Source organism: Schistocerca americana, chromosome 7, assembly GCF_021461395.2.
Source record: "Schistocerca americana isolate TAMUIC-IGC-003095 chromosome 7, iqSchAmer2.1, whole genome shotgun sequence".
Classification (NCBI taxonomy): Eukaryota; Metazoa; Arthropoda; class Insecta; order Orthoptera; family Acrididae; genus Schistocerca; species Schistocerca americana.
In genome coordinates, this window is record NC_060125.1 from 388867812 (window position 1) to 388890818 (window position 23007).

The following is a 23007-nucleotide window of genomic DNA, read 5'->3' on the forward strand; positions in this document are numbered from 1 at the left end:
TAAAAGCGTTCCGTTCTTACAAAGTGGAATATCATACTGACGCGTAGTAGGAATCATGTAGCACACGACATCAGTCTGCCCATAACTCTCAGGACGTTGCCGACAGACTGTAGACGCCCCGAAGCGTAGCCCACGACATACAGGGTTGAGGACTGCAGGCATAATGCAAATCGCAGTGGGCTGGTGAACTGTCATGGTGGCGGCTGGCCTGCTATAACACAATAGCCCGCTGTCTGTGGCGCGGCGGGCTGCACTGCTGCTGCGCCACCCAACAACAAAGCCCCACTGCCCGACTGTGACACCTCACACTCCAGGCGACGCTGCTGCTAGCGTCAACCCTGACTTTCACCAAACCGTTGTGTTACACACCGCTTTGGAATCTGATAAATACCAGGTGCTAAACGACGTTATGCCGATGACCTGATAATAAATGAAATTCTTCTTGTTCTTTTGCTTAGGCCTTTGTTCCGCAGTTTTTGCAGGGTTGGCGTCGTTACAATCGGATTTGGCAAGGTTAATATGAAGGGATGGCCGATGCCCTTCCTGCTGCCACCCTCTACTCCGCGGGACGGAATCAGTGTACCCCAGCTGTCTGCGTCTAGTGTAAATCAAGAGATTTTGCGAACGTGTTTGAAATGTCTGCAAGTCGTGTAACTGAGGCGGGATGTAGGGACCACCCCGTTATTCATATAGTGGGATGTGGAAAACGGCCTAAAACCACATTCAGGGTAGCCGGCACATCGGCCCTCGCTGTTAATCCACCAGGCAGATTCGATTAAGAGCAGGCGCGCCTACCCGAATCCAGGAAGCAGTGCATTAGCGCTCTCGGCTAACCTGTTGGGTCATAAAATAAATTCAATTACTGAGAGATAATTCGCTATCATCCTTGAAACAAAGCGTAAGCTTCAAAATTTTTGGCTACAACGGACGTGGAATAAGAGATGTGATACATTAAATTGTACCAAAAATTTACTTAACTGACCTAGTTCCACTCTCGCAACATTTCCATAACAGACAAAAATTTCAAAATACTTATATACAGTTAGTATTGACCAACAGTTTTGACGAACATAAAACACCATGAATATGACAAATAGTTTTTATAGCCTACTGCTGGCTAGAAATTGGATTTTATCTTTGCTATTGAAAATAGCATGCTGTGGAATTCCCCACACTGTAGGAAACCATGTAACTGGCAGATTTCAGTGATCTTGTTACACTCTGCTATAACCACCGTAGGTATGGGACTGTACTCCACTTCCTCCAAACACTGTGAGGACAATATCCATTTTCTTATGCAATATGTGATCAGTGAAGACAGCGCTATAGTCAATGGTTGAGGCGATCAATTTTATTATGTCTTACTCTGCTTTGAAATCTTCTTTGGATATGGGAGCAGATATGAGATGGTGCACCCTTGAGTGGAAAGATACAAGTTTCTGTGTTACTGGGTGTTGTGAGCAAGAAGGTGTTACTGCATCTATAACTATAGTTTTTCTATAAATGTTGAAACTATATGTTTGTGCACTTATGTCAAGTTTATGGATTGGCTGCCAATCTCTATTGTGAACTGAGTATTCTTAGGTTGACTGTTTAACGTATTGTAAAATGTCTTGAGCTGTCTTGTAGTGCCTATCCATATACACAACACATTATCTACATACCTGAAACAGTATTTAATATTTGCAGTCAAAGGTTCTTTGTTCAAAGAAATGTTGTTCCAGATTGTCCATGAATGTTTCAACCGAAAGTGGGCCAAGACTAATGAAGCCATCTAACTGTTTATGCAGAGATCTTTCGAAGCGGAAATAGTTTTTTGCTAAGCATGTCTGAGTGGCCAGTATCAAGTCAATCATTTCCACAGCATTCACGTTAGAGCTGTATACTAACTCTGTCAGAACATCAACAAATTCTCCTAGTCATATCTTGGAAACAAACTACAGTTTCAAAGGATAATAATTCAGCACAGTGTGAGGCAGACCCTTTATCTTATTTACAAGGTCCGCTGAGTTTAAAATATCATGCTTTGGCTTGATTTTTGTCTTATTTTTAATTGAAATGTCCTATTTACTAGCCAGTTTGTATGATGGAGCTATGAAATAAGTTACAACTGGAAAGATGGGCAACTTTTGCTTATGTAGTGTTGGGAGCCCCTAAAGTCCACGAGGCACGTTAGCTATGATTGCTGAGAACAAGTGAAATCAATGCCATTCAACCGAGGAAACAAACAAGACAAATCTTTCTAAGTGTAGACGATGTTACAAGTGACATCTAGCGCAGCAAAAAAGTATATTTTCGCCGATATCAGGCAAGAGTCCACAGTTTTGTACTGCCATAACTCCATGAATCATAGAACCAATCACTTCACTTTTAGCTCTTAAATGTTAAAAGAGGAACGAAACACTGAATTCAGTCATCAAAAGTATTCGTCTTATGAGGGAGGTGTGTTAAGAGAGTTTAGTCTCTCGTTTTCATCGTAAGTTATTTACATTACTAGAAAAGACCTAATAAGAAGGCTTGAGCTCCTGAATAAGAATGGTTCAACAGAAGCATTCATACAATGATCAGTTAAAACATTATGCCCAACTGCTTAATGGCTTGTTGATCCACCTCTGGAATGCAGCACAGCAGCGATATGCAAGGCACGAATTCGACAAGTCCTTGGTATGTTTTCAGAGCTGTGTGACACCAGATGTCAAAGCACATGTCATGCAGTTATGGGCTGGTGGTCTGTGGGCGCAGAGCAGGCACCCAGTGGCTTCTCAGGTGCGATTAGCCGAATGTGATGCTCAAGACACAATGTGAGCTCACTCTGACGCTCGTCGCACCACATAGCCACGATTTTGGCTTTGTGACATTCACAGTTACGCTGCTGAAAGATATCTGTACTTTGGGAAATATATCAAGTGTGAAGAGATGCACATGGTCCATAATAATGTCGAGGTAGCCAACAGCTGTCATTGTTTCGCCAATTATTACCATAGCTCCAATGGCAGTCCAGGTGAATATCCCCCATAGCACAACACTATCCCCCTGGTCTGTGTCCTAGGTACGGTGCATGTGTCAGACAACTGATTGCCAGAATGACGGCATATCTGGACATAACCATCGACTTCACGTAACAAGAAACACGATCGTACCTTTCAGGTAACATATTTCCATTGACCAAAGATGTAATTTCTACGATCCCGTGGCTACTGCAATCGCAAATCACAATTCCGTTCGGTCAATATGGGAAAGTACAGTGATCATCTGCTGTGGAGCTGTAACTTCAACAATATGCGCTGAACTGTATGCTCTGAAACACTTGTGCCCCTGGATTCGCATTCGGGAGCATGGCGGTTCAATCCCGCGTCCGACCATCCTGATTTAGGTTTCCCGTGATTTCCCTAAATCGCTCCAGGCAAATGCTGGGATGATTCCTTTGAAAGGGTACGGCCGACTTCCTTCTCCGTCCTTCCCTAATCCGATGACACTGATGACCTCGCTGTTTGGTCTCTTCCCCCAAACAACCCAACCCAACTTGTACCTGCTCCCGCATTGTATATAATTAATAAAAGAAAAATCACTAAACAGAAGATATTTTATTTACAGGACCCGTTTTGGCATCTCATTAATGCCATCTTCAGCGCCATGCGTGTTAAAAATGAGTATACCTGTAGCATACGTCAAGGTATATCAGTAGTTGACAGAAAATGAAGCGTAGGAATAAAAGTCCTTAAAACCGACAAAATGTAACATGCAACACTAACAAGAGTACCTGGGCACACAAAGTACACTAAAGCAGAATATGTGCACATATTAGTCAGCATCTAAACTATTTTAACATAGCAGAGATATAACAGAACTTGAACATTTTACAAACAAAAAAAAAAACAAAAAAAAAAAGACAATAAACCAAATCGAACGCAAAAACGAATGGAGCTTGACTAGTCTCACTTTTGCATACATATAAACAAATTTCCATAACTCACATAGATGAGAATCCTATAGCTCTTAGGAAAAACTATCCTCATTCAATTGAATAGTAGCGATTTGACGTATGAAGCACACAACAGTGTGCATATCTATCGCCCAAGTAATATCGCCACTAGTGATATACGAGAATTAGTTGTCGGAATATGCGAAACCCTGCGGGCGACAAAGTGATAATCGGTAAGCCAAGAACTTGCGAGGTATACTCATCAAATACATAGAGGGCATAATGTTATACATTAAATTAAAAAATTGTAAGATTGGATTTGTTGGGGGAAGAGACCAAACAGCGAGGTCTCATCGGATTAGGAAAGGAAGTCGGCCGTGCCCTTTCAAAGAAACCATCCCGGCATTTGCCTGGAGCGATTTAGGGAAATCACGGAAAACCTAAATCAGGATGGCCGGACGCGGGATTGAACCGTCGTCCTCCCGAATGCGAGTCCAGTGTGCTAACCACTGCGCCACCTCGCTCGGTATGTAAGATATGGCATAGAGTACCTAAAGCATCAGTTAATAAGCAGACAAATATTATGGTGGAACAAGTAAGGAAATCAAATACCGTATTAACCAAAGGAAATTCCCTGTAAATCTCCTTTAATTTTGTGACTACTGTTCCCTTGAGAATATAAGGTATGACACTGTCGATCTATTTATAGAAAGACAAAACCATCCAAATATGGACCAATACATAGGAAGCTGTTTCACGAAAGGTAGTGTGGTGACAGACAAGGCTAAAATCTGGGTGAGTATGCAAAAACAAACAAGAATACAAAGTATAAACACACTAGTTAAGGAACATACTGGCGCAAAAAGGAGCAATATTTATAACTGGAAAAGGAGTGGATAAATTACGTTATACAATGAAATAGAGTAATAATAAATCAGTGTCTTCTAAATAATGGGGTAAACAAAGTGAATAAAACAACCTATGCAGTTGCATGAGACAGCATATTCCTGGAGTCTCGAGCTAACAGTAAAACTTGTTACCCACAATGCTACCGCGTAACATACTCAAAACTCATAGCTATCATCAGGTCGACATCAATCAAAAATCATTAAGCATCAGATTCTTGCATATTGTAAGATCATCATCATTGTAAAATTCCCCATAAGGTGTATGACGAAGCAAAGATCACACAGTTACAAAGATACTAAACGAACCGAAACCCAACTCATGAGATACTGTACAATCAAAAAAACATCGAAAACACCACGTATGAAGCTGGAAATATGTCAATTTTGGTATAAAAATACACCAGACCGAAAAAGGCATGCGGACAAACTGATTACTACAAATCGAACAATAGAGTAAAAACAACCAGTTCACTATTCTAAATCTCAGAGATATATTGCTGTTATAAGAAAAATCCTACCTTCGATTTGCACAAGCTTACAAATAACCAAAAGATGGTCAGCAGTAAAAATGTGCGACATACCAGTAGTATGGAGTGTTATAACTCGAGAGTCGGACGGTTGTAGAAATATCTATATCTAAGAGATGTACAAGTACTCCTAATAAGGGGACCCATCGTATGTCACAGCTGGATGAACCAACACACTGTCACAACAGTAACATGGGTCATGCATGCTAAGAATAGAAGACAAAAATATTGTTGGCAGAGAATAGTGTAGCGTATCGAATGCATAATGGTCTAAGACATAAGAATTTGGGTTAATAAGAAAGTACACAAACATGTGTAAAACGAGGTGACAACTACCAGCCTAAAGAGCACAAAAAAATACAATGCGTTAATATAGTCAAATGAAATCGGTAGTATAATGTCAAGTACAGAAATGTCCCTGGGGGATTTACATAATATAATACTCAGGTAATCAGCTAGATACCACACTCACAGAAAAATTATACCAGGATGAATTTGCTATTGAGCATAGTAAATAGGAGTCGTCAATGAATGTAATAATGGAAGCCCAGCCAGTGATGGCAAGCCCATGTACTCAAACAAAATGGTAAAAGCCATCGCCCCCTATCGAAAGTCAAACCGGTTACGCCAAGGTATTATATGAAAAGTACTTATGTGCCACAAAGTACCCTTGGAATAGTGACAGGAACACCCAACCGACAGATCCAGCTCTGGAGGAACGAAACCGCTCTGTAATGTAACAGAATTTCGTCATATGTTTGCAAAAAGATTTGATCGTATAGATATGCACACTACTGTGCACTTCATAAGTCAGATCACAACTTTTGAGTGAGGATAGTTTTTCCTAAGAACTATTATGATTCACATCTACATGAGACATGGAAAATATAGGATTAGACAAACTTTCTTTGTCTGTCTGTCCGATGGTGTATATTGCCTATTTTTTCAGTAATGTTTGGCATGTTCTATTACAGCTATGTAATGTCAAAGCAGTTAGCTTCGGCGCTAACCAGTACCTGTGCTAAGCGTGAACAGGCTCTCTCCTTAACGCTGCATATTGCATTTTGTAGGTTTTAAGATCTTATATTATTACGCTTCATTTTCTGTAATGTCAACTAGCGAAATACCATGACATATACTACATGTATACTCGTTGTTTTTAACATGCAAGAGCCTGCATGTTCTGAAAACATAAGGCTCTTTGGTGGCTTTTCTTCGGTAAGTATACGATCGGTTTCTGTCCCGTATACACGAAGCATCAAGAAAGCATTGTACTTCGTTGTTCGGTCTGCAACAGAGCGCCGCCGACCATGCTTTGCAGAGCTGGTGAGACTCATAGCGTCCACATCCTGTGTTGAGCTGTGGATGTGTACCACCATGCCACCTACTCGTGGTTTCAGCATCCTTCAACCACTTTCCATAGATGCTCACTACAGTAGCACGCCAACAGCCGACCGGCTACACTGTTTCCGAGATGCTCGCTCCCAGGCGCTTGGCCATAATAACCTGCCTTTCGTCATACTGGCTTGCACAGTGGATTACACAATTTGCAGCCCTTGTAATTGCTATAATTCTTCCCTGTTGGTCTCTACTCTGCTTATGTGCTTTTTTCACCACGTCACGTGACCGCAAGACCACTAAGAGGCACTACATCTCGTGGTGGGCTCTCGTGACATTGTTTCGATTCATCGATGTAGGATCAACCCGCCAGGTTAACTGAGAGCGCTAATGCGCTGCTTCCTGGACAAGGGTAGGAGCGCCGGCTCCGGATCGAATCCGCCCAGCCGATTAACGACGACGGCCCGTGTACCGACCATACTGGATGTGGTTTTTAGACGGTTTTCCACATCCCACTAGGTGAATGCCAGTCTGGTACTCATGTCCCACCTAAGTTAAACGTCTCGCAGACATTTGAAAACGTTCACACTGTTTCATGGCTTACACTAGACACAGACTACTGGGTGCACCACTTCCGTCCCAGAGGGTATGGGGTGGCGACAGGAAGGGTATCTGGCCACCCTTTGACACTAGCATTGCCAAATCCATAGTAACAGGACCGACCGCACGCTGAAATCGGACAAAGGCCCAAGAAAATTATGATGAATGTAGGATCACATACCCAAAATGTTATTTCTTCACTTCACAGTGAGAAGACTTACTGCTTATTGCAATACCCTCCATCTATGTGACAGAAAGAAATAGCATTTCTGTGAATAGATAAAAACTAAAGCAATAGACTGTTATTGACAGAATACATTTCTCCATTTTTAGACAGGCACGTTGCTTTATCGATTACAATTTGACAGTTGAGGGAGACCCAGTAAACTGATCATCTTAGTGTTTTATTCAATCAGTGCAGTGACACGCCAAGTGCAAGGTACAGTGTATCTTGCATTTTAATATGGTATAAAATTTAGTTTATAAATAATACTTTCTTGGTCTGTACTAACACAGTAATTTTAAGGTTCCATATCTTCACGGAAAGCGGTGTGTAAAAAATTTTTCCCCCAACCTTTAATTTGTTTCCTAACATGCTTGTGTGCTCTGTACATACATATAATGATTTTAAGGAACTTTACTTTATAAATATATACTATACTTTTATGTATTATGAAGTTTCCTTAAACAGTTTTAAAGGATTACAGAAAGTACAATTAGTGATATACCTTTCTCTTTCTTTTTTAGCACGTCGCGCTATCTATCTTGGCTGTTCATGCTTACTTCCACTTTATCAAACAGCATTAACGTGCGGTCATGACGTTCCTGAGTTAGATATATATAGACTGTTGACACTTTTACTTTGTATGTGCCACAATCTGGATAGAATTGATTGGCAGAGTAGTAAAGTAAAACTGTAATAGTCGTAGAATGACTCTATTTTTATCTTCCTCATTTGATATCAATTCATTTTTCTATAACCGCAAATCTGACGATTTAATGTAACAGTTATTTTTAATCTGTAACATATCTCTCTAAATTACTCGAATAGAAAGGAAATTAGCTGCCATGGATTGGTATTCGTGGCATAGAGTGGTGTAGCTTTCAAAGATATTAACCATTTCAGCTGTACAATTAATATATGGCACAAGGTCCGAGACAAGTCAACCGTCAAACTCAATAACTGCTGGTGAATATGAAGGTACATAAAAAAAAAGAAATCTGTTGCTGTAAATAATATATACGAAGAACGAGCCATTGCCTTGTGATATATTTATTTCCATGTTTACGAGAACAGCTGTATTGCGGGAGAGCTTCTGAAAAATTGCGAAAGGGAAGAGAGATACTGGCAAAAGTGGAACTGTGAGGGGAAGGGGGATCTCAGCACGTGCCTGAATAGCTCGGTAAGAACTTTGCCACGGATAGGCTAGCTGCAGGTTTGAGTCATGACCTTGTACATAGTTTTATTATCATGAGAAACGCTAATATTTACCCAGTTTCAGTGATAAATTGCATATCTGACGAATGAACAGACATGATACATCATATAATTATTTTGCATTTCTGGAATGGAGTCTCCGTTTTAATGATTTTTTTGCATTTATTAAAATGTATCACTTCATCTGTTAACAGAAACGGCGATGGGCACCCCTGTCGACGCACAAAACAATGATGAATCTGCTTATGTGAACGCAGTTTACAGGTATATAATCCTCGACTGTAATACTTCCGTATAAGGGCCGGGTGTCAGGTGTTAACGATTGGAGAAATTAGAGGATAAGAATAATTGTTTAATTGTTGTTTGTCACGAGCTTCATGCTGAATATTTTTAAGGAAGAACAGATTCACCTGTGAATTTACAGCTAAAAACCAGCTATTCTCCAGTTGAACTGGAGATTCTCGCAAAATTGGTTCTCAGTAGATTCATATTACTACTTGTTTATGTCTTAAAACAGTTTACATTTATGTACTAATTCGTTTTAGGATTCTAAACAAACAATGGTTAGGTAATTTGTAACAACCAATTGCACCAGTAAAAATGTTTCTTATTGTTTCAGAACTGTCCCATGATTTGTCACCCACTAATCAAGACTTCAATTAATGTTAAGAACTTAGTGCTACCAATGTGTAAACTGTTCTGCAGATTGTAATAAATGTAACACTCTATTTGCGACGACTTCATTTTTACGAAATAGTCGGTGATACATTAGGAGTTTCTGTAACTAAAGCTGCCATTTACAAACGACATCAGAATACACTCATTTATTTTGAGCTTGTCACTACGGATGAAACATTCTCTTGGGATCTTTGTACTGATTGTTTCTAGTATATTAACCTGAGTGCTTTACTTGATACCTCTACAGACTCTTTGTAGACTCGTACCAGAAACATCGCACTAAATCCCACAAGCAATGTCACTGTTACCATCCCAACTACCTGCTGAAAACCCTCGCCATTCACACGTAGCTGACACCAGCAGCTACGGTTACGACTCAGCAGCAGTCTCGTCATACAGCAGCCACGAGTCATTGCGTATCATTTACTTTGCTTCATTGTTTACAGCATCGGCGAACTCACCATCAAAAGAATTTTTAACCCGTTGCTGCACAACGACTTCATTTTCCGAATATCTAATACTGGAAAAGAATTCTACAGGAAACTTGACATTCTACATGAGTTTACTAGAAAGGTAATAGATTTAAATCTAACGTATTCCACTAAAAACATTTCCTAAATGATGACACATAATTAAATTACGCACATAAGTTTCACGTCTTGCGTAGAACATCTCAAACTGATTCTCGAATGTCATTCGCATCGTTCTGCACAATGAGAGATGATCCGCTTTTCTTTTAGAATCTTCCTATTTAAGCTAACTGGGTAGCAGTAAAAAAGTTGAATTTACGGGTGTTGGAAGCACGTGAAACAGTCGATTTTTCAACAGCACCGGGTAATTATAATTAGAGAGCAGCTTCTCACAGAGGCCGAGTGTGGGCTATAATTATCGTACGGCAGAAAAACTTGATACATATTCTAATGCACAACGATGGAAAAAAATTAGTTCCAATTTTGGCCACCAAGTGCAAATCTGGCGCCGTGAATGCAAGAAATACATATAGAAATGTTGCCGTACGTAATGGGTCGGAGGTATTTTTTTCCAGTGTAAACTGGTTCCACATCAACTCATTAGCACATCTGCCAAGTTTCGCTGCCATACGATAACTACAACTTATACTGGACCTCCGTGGGTAGATCTACCGTAAGTGTGCCTATCCAGTACTGCGTTGGTGGAAGATGTAGAACCATATCCACACTTGGAGACACTTTAGAGGTTAATTTTAGAAGAAAGAGAAACTTTGGTTTCGTAAAATAATATTTAGGCCCAGGTGACTGGACTGTAACGCAACTTTAATACTGCCAACCTATGACGCGGTATGAGGAGTACGAAGCAGTCGCTACTGTTTAGGCTGAGATCCTGTAGCGATTGAGCGTCTGGAACAGTTGCATAATCTAAAGTGATATACTGCTTAAATTTTAGAATGTAGGAAAAAACGTTTATTCTAACCGTTCCGAGAAAGCTATTGCGATTAATTTCCAATAGTTATCACGGTTTGACTTTTGATAGTTTTATACCAATTTTCTATGAATCAGGAGAAGTGTCTCTTAGTCATGTCGTTCTTTCTCACGTGAAATGTGGTGCATCTAGAAATTTTGCACCGTGAATAACAAGAGAGAAATGGGAGCTTCTCTCTTGCGGTACTTTCCTATCCTCTTTAGATAATTTAAACCCTTAAAATAAGAGTATAATCTAGCAAGGCTTCTAGCTACGAGAACGTAAAACCATCTGAACACTTTCTTAACACCTAAGAAAGACAGCAAGGGGAAAACACCATCCATGAATATGAACTAGGTGGTTAGTATGAGCACTTCCTAACAGAAGGGGCCGGATTCGATTCACAGCCAGGTCGGATATTTTCTCTGTTTGGGGACTGTATGCTTTGTTGTCCTAACGTTCATATCGTCACAGTTGACATTCCACGACTGTGATGACTGTGAGGGCTCGTCCTGAAATCCCTGATAGCTAGCAGTGCTCTGGAAAGTTCTCAGCTGAAAACAATAGCCGTCCACAGAGCAGCGACGTGTTGCCATAGAGGCGTTTGCAAAATCGCGTTAAGTGATTGGCTGAGATAAATGTGTGAAGCTGCTGCGCTCAGTCCACTGCAACTCTGAGACCTTACGCGACTCGAATATAGTGTGTGGACACTGTAACCAATTACATGAGAGATGTATGCCAACATAAACAAACGAGAACTTACAAACCACTTGGGAGACGAGCGGAGCGGGATAAAAAACCCCACCTGCCTCTCACATTGCAGGCAAATTATGTTAGTGTTCATGCTCCTGCAAAAGCCGAACAGACCTACCCGTCGAAGAGATCGCCGATCTCTTTTGGTGTTGTGAGGGTTGTACTCTGACCCATTCATGGACCTAGGATTAGTCTCTTCGCTCATTTCAGTACAAGAAAAGAAAACAACGTGAAACGAGCAATACAAACCAAATTGGTGTATACAAAGTGTTCGACAACGGATACAGCGCAATTTTTTGTTGAGGTTGGCGGTGGCGTAAACAGAGCCAGTTTTAAGGCCCAAGCGACACAGCCTCCTCTTGGGTCGCCAAGCTGATAGGGGAGCCAGGGGCACCTAAGTACATGATTTTTAAACAATGCATATCACAATAGAAGTGAGAACTGACGCAGGTGAAAGTGAATGTAAATGGAGGCAGGGGGGATGGGGGACCAAAGATATATTTTCCACATGTACCGAAACTAGTAGCCTACTATTCAGCCATTGTTGTATACCAACATGTCTTAAGTTACACGTGGTACAGTGGAGGAGCACCCCTTGTGAAAACATTTTGGAAAACATTGAGTTTCCCTTTTTAATGTCAAACTTCTATCGCTAAACAGATTAATACATGTGGCTGTGGTTTAACTTTTGATGCAGTATGAAACTGGCTAGCATTTAGTTTTATATTATTTTATGAATGAAAAAAACCCGCAACACTGGTGTTTTTTCATTCCTGATGTTAAAATATTTTACCAAGGACCAACAAAAGAGAAAATTTAGAAAATGTATTACCGCCTTGAGCTGCTGGTAAAATACTTCATTTATACAACCTGTTTCAGTCGTATAACCTTCATCAGGTACATAAAAGTGTTCACAGGATCATATAAGGCGAAATGTAAAATAGTTATCGTCAGGTGCCGTCACATCCTAGTATAAATTACGTCGACATTCGTTAAAAACTGTGCTAAGGAGTGTACACATCCATGTTAAAACTGTAATCAGTATTAACGACATAATTTATTTTACGTATGATGACAGTGTATTGTTCGTGGTTTTATCACCTGACGATAACAATTTCATGTTGTCCCCCCCCCCCCCCCCTTCATGATGCTGTGAACACTTCTGTGAACCTGATGATGTTCAGATGTCAGATGACTGAAACTGGTTGTATAAATAAAGCATTTTACCAGCAGCTGAAGGCGGTAATATGACATTTTTTCAAATATATGACTGCTGTGGGGCATTTCCTTCTGAAAATATACTGAACAGTCGATTATTTTATGTTATTGGCAGGTCATTAGAGACAAGAAGCTATCGAAGATGATGGAGAAAATCGACGAGAAGACAGATGAAATAGGTACCAGAATTTAATTACCAGTTTTGGATTGGTTTGTGTTAATGTAGAGCTGCAGTCGGGTTGATGAGTTCGTAATTTCACAGGTAGAAAGCGGCGAGTGGCCTTCCTGGACATGCTGCTCGCCGAGTCTGAAGATGGCCAGAAGTTAACCGACCAAGAGGTACAGGAGGAAGTGGACACTTTCATGTTTGAGGTGAGGTATAGTAATTTTAGCTCCAGCAAGATTCATTTGGAAGCAGTCTGTAGTTCCATTGCTTAGTCTGAGTATGTATTTAAACACCAAAACAACAGCCAATATATTCTACTTTTTTTCTATCTCAAAACCTCTTTGTTTAATTGTTTTATTTGGAAATGAGACACTAAAAGTGGCATACGACTTCCTTTATTTGGGAAGCAAAGTAACTAGCAAGAGCGAGAAAAGGGATTCTGGAAAAGGTGATACTTTAATTCGTAATACAAATCAAAATATTAGGAAGTTTTTTCGGAAAGAACATGACTCGAGTGTAACCTTTTACCGAAGTGAATCATGGGCGTCAAACAGAAAATACAAGTAGCGAATACAAGCTTTTCAACTGTGTTGCTACTGAAAAATGTGGAAGATTCAATGGGTAGAGCAGTAACTAACCCAGAGTTACTGAACCGAACGGCATAGGAGAAAAGAGAAACTTACTGCACAGTTTCACTGAAAGAAAGATTAAGTTGACGGAACATATCCCAAGACACGATATCACTAGGGAGACACCCAACAAACTAGTAGTAGACGCTACGGAAGAGGGATAATAAATGTTACAGTGTCCTAGAAGAGACTATCTGCCTACGTCGACGGCAAAATTTACATTCACTGTGAATCACACTCACCAAAAATTCACAGATAACGATTATTAACTGGCTGAATAATCAAAATGTCTAAAATAACTATAAATTGTTTCAAAGATTAAGTTTTCAGAGTACTGAAAGTAAGAAAATAGTAAAAAAATTGCTATGTATTTGTAACTCGTCTTTCTTACCTCATATAGTTTAAGTGTCGAAAACATCATATAAACACTTTCCTACACAAAGCTACAAATTGCATGTAAGAAAATGTTTAAAGGCTTCTGGTGAAAGTTGCTCTCTTATCTAGTACAATATTATGAATGATATGCTGATGAAATGTGCAGTATAAGAGGGAGAGAGAGAGAGAGAGACAGACAGACAGACAGAGAGAGAGGGGGGGGCGGGGGGAACCCTGTCATTTGATATCTTCTTGCCACACATCTGGGCCTTATCACTTCACTCCACTAATACTACCACCCATCTTCCTCGTTCTTGTTGTTGTTGTTGTCTTTAGAGACTGGTTTGATGCAGCTTTCCAAGCTACTGTATCCTGTGTGAACATCTTCATATTTGAATAACTACTGAAACCTACGTCCTTCTGGATCTGTCTACTGTATTCATCGCTTCATCGCTTGATCTGTCCCTACGATGTTTACCCCCCATACTTCCCTCCAATACTAAACTTGTAATTCCTTGATGACTCACTATGTGTCCTGTCAACTGATTCGTTCTTTTGGTCAAGTTGTGCCTCAAATTTCTTGTCTCCTCAATGCTGTTCAGTGCCCCCTCTTTAGTCACGTGATCGACCCATCTATAATTCAACATTTTTCTGTAGAACAACATTTTGAAACCTTCAGTTCTTTTTTTGTCTAAACTGTGTATCGCCCATGTTTCACTTACCATACATGGCTACACTCCGTACAAATAATTTTAGAAAAGACTTCCAAACACTTACATCTACACTCCTGGAAATGGAAAAAAGAACACATTGACACCGGTGTGTCAGACCCACCATACTTGCTGCGGACACTGCGAGAGGGCTGTACAAGCAATGATCACACGCACGGCACAGGGGACACACCAGGAACCGCGGTGTTGGCCGTCGAATGGCGCTAGCTGCGCAGCATTTGTGCACCGCCGCCGTCAGTGTCAGCCAGTTTGCCGTGGCATACGGAGCTCCATCGCAGTCTTTAACACTGGTAGCATGCCGCGACAGCGTGGACGTGAACCGTATGTGCAGTTGGCGGACTTTGAGCGAGGGCGTATAGCGGGCATGCGGGAGGCCGGGTGGACATACCGCCGAATTGCTCAACACGTGGGGCGTGAGGTCTCCACAGTACATCGATGTTGTCGCCAGTGGTCGGCGGAAGGTGCACGTGCCCGTCGACCTGGGACCGGACCGCAGCGACGCACGGATGCACGCCAAGACCGTAGGATCCTACGCAGTGCCGTAGGGGACCGCACCGCCACTTCCCAGCAAATTAGGGACACTCTTGCTCCTGGGGTATCGGCGAGGACCATTCGCAACCGTCTCCATGAAGCTGGGCTACGGTCCCGCACACCGTTAGGCCGTCTTCCGCTCACGCCCCAACATCGTGCAGCCCGCCTCCAGTGGTGTCGCGACAGGCGTGAATGGAGGGACGAATGGAGACGTGTCGTCTTCAGCGATGAGAGTCGCTTCTGCCTTGGTGCCAATGATGGTCGTATGCGTGTTTGGCGCTGTGTAGGTGAGCGCCACAATCAGGACTGCATACGACCGAGGCACACAGGGCCAACACCCGGCATCATGGTGTGGGGAGCGATCTCCTACACTGGCCGTACACCACTGGTGATCGTCGAGGGGACACTGAGTAGTGCACGGTACATCCAAACCGTCATCGAACCCATCGTTCTACCATTCCTAGACCGGCAAGAGAACTTGCTGTTCCAACAGGACAATGCACGTCCGTATGTATCCCGTGCCACCCAACGTGCTCTAGAAGGTGTAAGTCAACTACCCTGGCCAGCAAGATCTCCGGATCTGTCCCCCATTGAGCATGTTTGGGACTGGATGAAGCGTCGTCTCACGCGGTCTGCAAGTCCAGCACGAACGCTGGTCCAACTGAGGCGACAGGTGGAAATGGCATGGCAAGCCGTTCCACAGGACTACATCCAGCATCTCTACGATCGTCTCCATGGGAGAATAGCAGCCTGCATTGCTGCGAAAGGTGGATATACGCTGTACTAGTGCCGACATTGTGCATGCTCTGTTGCCTGTGTCTATGTGCCTGTGGTTCTGTCAGTGTGATCATGTGATGTATCTGACCCCAGGAATGTGTCAATAAAGTTTCCCCTTCCTGGGACAATGAATTCACGGTGTTCTTATTTCAATTTCCAGGAGTGTATATTCAATGTTAACAAATTTCTCCTCTTCAGAAATGCCTTTCTTGCCATTGCCAGTCTACATTTTATATCCTCTCTACTTAGACCATCGTCACTTATTTTTCTATCCTAGTAGCAAAACTCATCTATTTCTTCAAGTGTCTCATTTCCTATATGATTCTCTTAGCATCTCGTGATTTAATTATACTACATTCTATTATCCTTGTTTTGCTTTTGTTCATGTCCATCTTTCAGCTTTCCTTTCTTTGCTTAGGACTCCTTTTCCATCTGAACTCTTGATGCTCATGGAACTGCTTCTCTTTTCCCCCCAAAGGCCTCTTTAGTTTCCCTGTGTGTGGTATCTACCTTTCACCAAGTGAAATATGCTTCTAAATCTTTACATTTGTCCCATATCCAATTCTGTCAATTTCCTTTTTTAGAGGTATGTACTCCTTTTCGCCTTTTTCATTTGTTGCATTTTTAAATTTTCTCCTTTCCTGAATTAAAATCAGTATTCTTGTGTTATCCAAGGATTTATACTCGGCCTTGTCTTTTTATCAACTTGCTCCTCTGCTGCCTTCACTATTTCATCTCTTAAAGCTACTCATTCATTTCTGCTATATGCATTTCCCCTGTTCCAGCAAATTGATGCCTAATGTCCCTCTGAAACTCTCAGCAACCTCTGGTTCTTTCAGTCTATCCAGGTCCAATCAACTTAGTTTTCTACATTTTTGCAATTTCTTCTGTTTCAATCTACAGTTCAGAAACAATAAATTGTGGTCATACTCCACATCTTACCCTCGAAATGTCTTCCAATTGAACATTTGGTCCCTAAATCTCTGTCTAACCATTATATAATCAATTTGAAACCTTCTGTTGTCTCCAGGTCTCTTCCACATGAACAACCTATTTTCATGTTTCCTAAGCCAAGAGTTTCGAATGATTAAATTATGCTCTGTGCCAAATGCTACCAGACACTTTCCTCAAGTCCATACTCACCTATTACTTTTTCCTCTCTTCCCTTTTCTGCTATCGAATTCCAGTCCCCCAACACAATTAAATTTTCGTCTCCTTTGACAATCTGAATAATGTATTTTATCTTGTCATACATTTCTTCAATGTGTTCATCATCTGTGCAGCAAGTTCGCATGTAGACTTGTACTACTGTGGTAGACATGGGCTTCGTGTCTTTCTTGGCTCTGGTAGTGCGTTCAGTATGCTGTTCATAGTAGCTTACACATATTCCTATTTTCTCATTCATTATTAAACCCATATCTGACTGTTTTTGTAACCCTGAATTCACCTGACCAGAATCCTGTTCCTCCTGGCACCAAACTTCACTAATTCCCATTGTATCTAACTTCAAGCTATCCATTTCCCTTTTTAACTTTTCTAACCTACCTGCCTGTTAAGGGATCTATCATTCCACGCTGATCTGTAGAATGCTAGTTTGGGTGTTCTTACCTACCACTAGTGTAGACTGTATCTTCACTACCTCCGTAAGTCTCAATTTATCTCTTCACATTTTCCCTTTATTGGCTCCATAATCGCTTTTCAACTCTATTACTATGTACATTCTACAAAATTCAAGCTATTTGGCTTTCCCCACTTAATGTTTTTCATTTATCTAGATACTTATTCTGTGGTCGCCACATACTTTAATAACCCGCTAACGCCGAGTATTGCGAATTTTCATCATATCAAAGCCGATAGGTGCACGTACTACACGAAGCTACAAAGTTTCTGACGTGTGCTGCCATCTCTTGAGAGTTTGGGGCACTACATGAGACACTTGCTGTTCAAGCATTTGTTCACACATACGCGATAAGTTATCGTGATTGTTTGGAGAATTATAGCTCTATGTTGAGATAAGTAGAGTTCTGAAATTTATTTGTTTATACTGCAGTATCTATGACGAACATCACAGTTTGATGTAAGGAATAGATGCACGTGCAAGTGAATTCGAAACTACTGTCTGTGTGAAATACGCATCATAAGGCGTTTTTGTACCTCCGTGGCTGCATGCACCTTTCATTAGTAGTACCAAAAAGCTTCAGTGACCAGCTGTGTTCATTATTCACATATATTTTCTCTAATTTGTTGCAAGTTTCAAATAATACTTTTGAACATCGAACCTCAACTCTGTTTTGACTGCGACATTATCCCTTTCATTGCGATGTGGAAATTCAAAGCTCGTGTACCACTTGAGAGAGCGATGACAGCTGCCTGAGTGACATTGATGAAAGGGGTGTGGAGTACGTTCAGCCTGCATTAACATACACATCCGTCACAGATGAGAAAGCAGAAAATTCAGTTAAGCAGATAAGATTTTAGCTCTTCTTTCCCTTCGTATTTATTTTTTTTCTAGTTCCTACAACGTCTTGCGTTTTTTCGGAAGGTTGCCGTACGAATGATGCTGATAATATATTTCGAGGTCATGGAACTGCTCTCTGTACAGTACCAACAGTACAGTAAAAACAACAGTTACATGGAAGACTATGTAGGATGACTGTAATCAGACAATTGTTCCTCCTCGAAGCAGCACCTTGCCTGAAGAAGTCTTGAAAGCTCCAATAGATTATTATTATGAATTTTCTTATGACTTTTTGTTGAAACATAGATGCTACCTCACTAAAAAAAGTGATGGACCCTGGATACGTTGTCGGATGTCAATGTCAATAAAAATTTGTACACACACACACACACACACACACACACACACACACACACACACACACACACACACACCATCAGAGGGTATGCAAATGTTTCAGAGTTCCAGTTCTCCGTGACAGGTAGAATGACCACCCGAGTGTATTAGTGTTGTTTGTGATCAGTGTTGTTACTGGGCCTTGTGGGGCAGATGCGGTGTGTAAACAGCGCCAGATGCTGTGTGATCACTGTGCTACATACTCTTGTGAAACAACTTTACCAGTACTTGACATAATTCGTGGGCTTCCGTTTGGGAGGCTGGTGGAATCGCACAGTATCCAGATTTCCAGATTTATGGGGCATTTGGCTGTATCAGTGGCCGGATGTTGAACTTCATGGGAACATAGGGTAGGCACACTCTTCAGTGTTCTGGTCGACCACATCTGCCCACAACAAGAGAAGACCATAGTACTATGCACCAAGTACATTATAACCTCCTCATATCTGCAATTCCCATCTTATTTGAGCCGGCCTTGACTGAATTTATCGCTGGTTACTTTACACTGTATTTGGTTAATTTTTTTATTTTTTGTTTTAACCATATTTTCTGTTATTTTTTGTTTATGAATGTAACTACGATCACGTTATCTATTTTTATGAACTCTGACTGTTGTTTTCTGTTTTTAAACTTCAAGATGTTTTGCTTTTTATTAAAACACCGATTTTGTTTAAGGGCCACGATACGACCTCGGCCGCCATATCTTGGGCTTTAGTCTTACTCGGACACCACCCAGAGATACAAGTGAGTAACCCCAAGATATCCTGTTATTCTAGCCTTAAACACAAAATTACTCCGTCGTAAGTCCAAACAGCAGTTACAATGTCAGAAAAATGAAAATCGCCTTGTAGATTCTAGATAACACAAAAGATTTCCTTGATCGCTATTTGAATGAGAATTTGGTGGAGCGTTTTGTTCATGGATTCTGACTTTGAATCACACTTCGTTCTGTCTGCCTCACATCCCCCCCCCCCCCCTCCTTTCTCTCTCTCTCTCTCTCTCTCTCTCTCTCTTTATCAGTCCCCTGGTTTGATGCCTCCCGCCGCGGTTTCCTATCACACGTAAACCTCTGTACCTGAGAGTATTAGTTACACCTTGACCCGCCGGAGGTTCAAGTCCTCTCTCTGGCATGGGGGCATGGGCGTATGTGTGCCATCCTTAGCGTAAGTTAGTTTAAGTTAGATTAAGTACTGCGTAAGCCTAGGGACCGACGATCACAGCAGTTTGGTCCCATAAAAGAAACTACTTAATGGTCTGGTTATTTGTAATATGTAATCCGATCTCAAGTTCTCGTACAATGTTTCCCTCTGACTTCCTCTGATCATATTGAAGTTTCTTCCTTATCTTTCCTTTCATTAAATATTTTTTCCTTAATACTTTGTAAAATTGAGCATTATAAAACTTTAATACCAAGACAGAGGCTGATAAGGTTACCTATAGACATAAACTTCAAAATATGTTTAATAATGTTAGACTACACTAAATATTATCTGACTGTAATTTGTTCGATGATCTTTGAATCGTTTATTTCAAGTGCGCCATCTTACAATTATATGAATCCTTTCTGTCAGTTTCGCAGTGCTGCCTGTGGTCTGATTTTTCTACTGATCGATGACAATGGCGGTCAACAAGTGAACTAATTCACAAATACTCTAATGTTCGTTAAATTTCTACTCAGATATGTTCATTTTAATACGATTATTACATATTACCGCATTAATTTCTAACACGATGTCGCCAGAAAGTGACAGATATATTACACAATCATATTTTGCCGTCTTCTCGTTAATATTCTGTACGTATTCCTTTCGTCGCCGATTCTGCAGAGACACTATATTTTATCTACCAATCAACTTAATTATTAACATTCTTCTACGTCATCATATTTCTACGGATTCGATTATCTTCTCATCCGTGTTTCTCACAGTGCTACGCTTAGAAACAATTTTGCACATCAGCTGTAGATCCTCGGCGATATTTGATACTTGTAGACCTGTTTCGGCAAGGCATGTTCTCTTTGTCTGTACTGGTCTGTATATTGCGTTCATGGTCCTTCGTCCGTGATGTGCTGGTTTACTTTCTTCACATCGTCTAGTACGTAGTCTCCAATTTTGGTGCTTAGAATTGTGGAAAGGGACAAATAATGTTGGGGGCAGTTCCACCTTAAAATTGTAATTTATTGTAATATAATAACACATTTACAACTAAAGCGGCACATAGCAGAAACTTTACAACCACGAATTTCAAAATGCAATCCTTTCACGGCCGAAGGCCTCCAAACAAAAAATCTTAAAAGTCAACAAGATAAAAATGCAGTTAAAATAGCAAATAAAATAATTAAAATATATAAGGTGTCACAGCTAGGCTGGAAGCCTCAAGGCAAGGGTGGATAGACAAAAAACAAGATGCAATACAAACGGCTGAAAGCCCACAGTCAAATTTTCAAGATTTTAAAACATATTACCATAACCTTTCAAAGTCAGAAGGCCGCAATGTTTAAGCTGGAAAGGTAATTGTAAGAATAAGGTTCCAAGGCTAAAGGCCCACAATTAATTTTACAAAATTAAAAAAAATATATAACCACAAGCCTTAAGTTTTAAGTAGCTAAGACCAGACTAAAAGAAAATACAACGCAACGGCAATAACCTTTCAGCAAATATCCATTTGCCGGAATTCAAACTTACTTGCATAAAACACAGTAAAACCAAGAATTTTTTTTATCATTGGCTATGACAGATTACAAAAATGTTCAAATGTGCGTGAAATCTTATGGGACTTAACTGCTAAGGTCATCAGTCAAATGGTTCAAATGGCTCTTAACTTCGGAGGTCATCAGTCCCCTAGAACTTAGAACTAATTAACCCTAACTAACCTAAGGACATCACTCATTTCCATGCCCGAGGCAGGATTCGAACCTGCGACCGTAGCGGTCACGCGGTTCCAGACGGTAGCGCCTAGAACCGCACGGCCACTCCGGCCGGCGTCATCAGTACCTAAGCTTACACACTACTTAACCTAAATTATCCTATGGACAAACACACACACCCATGCTCAAGGGAGGACTCGAACGCCGCCGGGACCAGCCGCACAGTCCATGACTGCAGCGCGGCGACAGATTACAAACCGACAATTAAACACCGGTGAGAAAACCAGTAAAGACTCAGAAGCCTCCAGGGGATCGGTCTGCCCTCGTTCACTTATGTGAGACAAGTGGTGAGCCCAACTACACTTGATCCGTCGGAACCCAACCAAGGGACAGCCACGGACCGACCGACAAAACGACTTGCTTGCCACAAATCGGTACATGAAAACTCACACACAAAATGTTACGGACGTAATTATCCACAATCAAATATGAATGTATTAAGCTGTCAAAACTACACACCGTGTTTGACAGCGACAACAGGTGAGGAAAGCACACTGCCGGAAATTACGTTAGTGGCCAGGGCTGGTAACCGGTACACTAACGGCCACAAGGCAGAAAATTCCGCTGCTGCACTTGAATTGTAGTCAACCAATATAGTTAATTCCACCGCATGGCGGCTAAATTTCAGCTGGTCCGCACCAAACGACCGACTTCTAAAAAATGGTTCAAATGGCTCTGAGCACTATGGGACTTAACGTCTATGGTCATCAGTCCCATAGAACTTAGAACTACTTAAACCTAACTAACCTAAGGACATCACACAACACCCAGCCATCACGAGGCAGAGAAAATCCCTGACCCCGCCGGGAATCGAACCCGGGAACCCGGGCGTGGGAAGCGAGAACGCTACCGCACGACCACGAGATGCGGGCGTTACCATTCCGTTATACAGGTTATACACAGGTTGAACAGCAGAGGGTACAGACGACACCCATACCCTACACACTATTCAGCCCAGCCACTACTCTCTTGTTCTTCCATTCTTATTATTCATTCTTTCTCAATCTACAGTGTAAACTGTGTGTCAGTAGCGAATGGACAATTATGGTTAAAGACTGTGCAGTCTAGAGTTGTGTTTCGGCAACTGTGTATGATTAAAGAAAGTAAGTGAAGGCATCTCGTAAAACACATAACTGCAACGTGTCTTCTCCTTTGAAACTGCAGAGGTTAACACAGCCATCTAGTGAGAGGGTAACGCT

The 23007-nt window shown here is 41.3% G+C and overlaps 1 protein-coding gene across 1 annotated transcript in view; it reads left to right on the plus strand.

Annotated features, from left to right (window-relative positions):
- LOC124622099 (cytochrome P450 4C1-like) overlaps window positions 1-23007 on the plus strand; it is a 132332-nt gene that overhangs the window by 71768 nt on the left and 37557 nt on the right. Inside the window, exons 5-9 of the mRNA XM_047147701.1 lie at window positions 8928-8997; window positions 9858-9984; window positions 12935-12998; window positions 13082-13191; window positions 19558-19626. Coding sequence (XP_047003657.1) covers window positions 8928-8997; window positions 9858-9984; window positions 12935-12998; window positions 13082-13191; window positions 19558-19626 — 440 coding nt within the window. The remainder of the gene's footprint in view (window positions 1-8927; window positions 8998-9857; window positions 9985-12934; window positions 12999-13081; window positions 13192-19557; window positions 19627-23007) is intronic.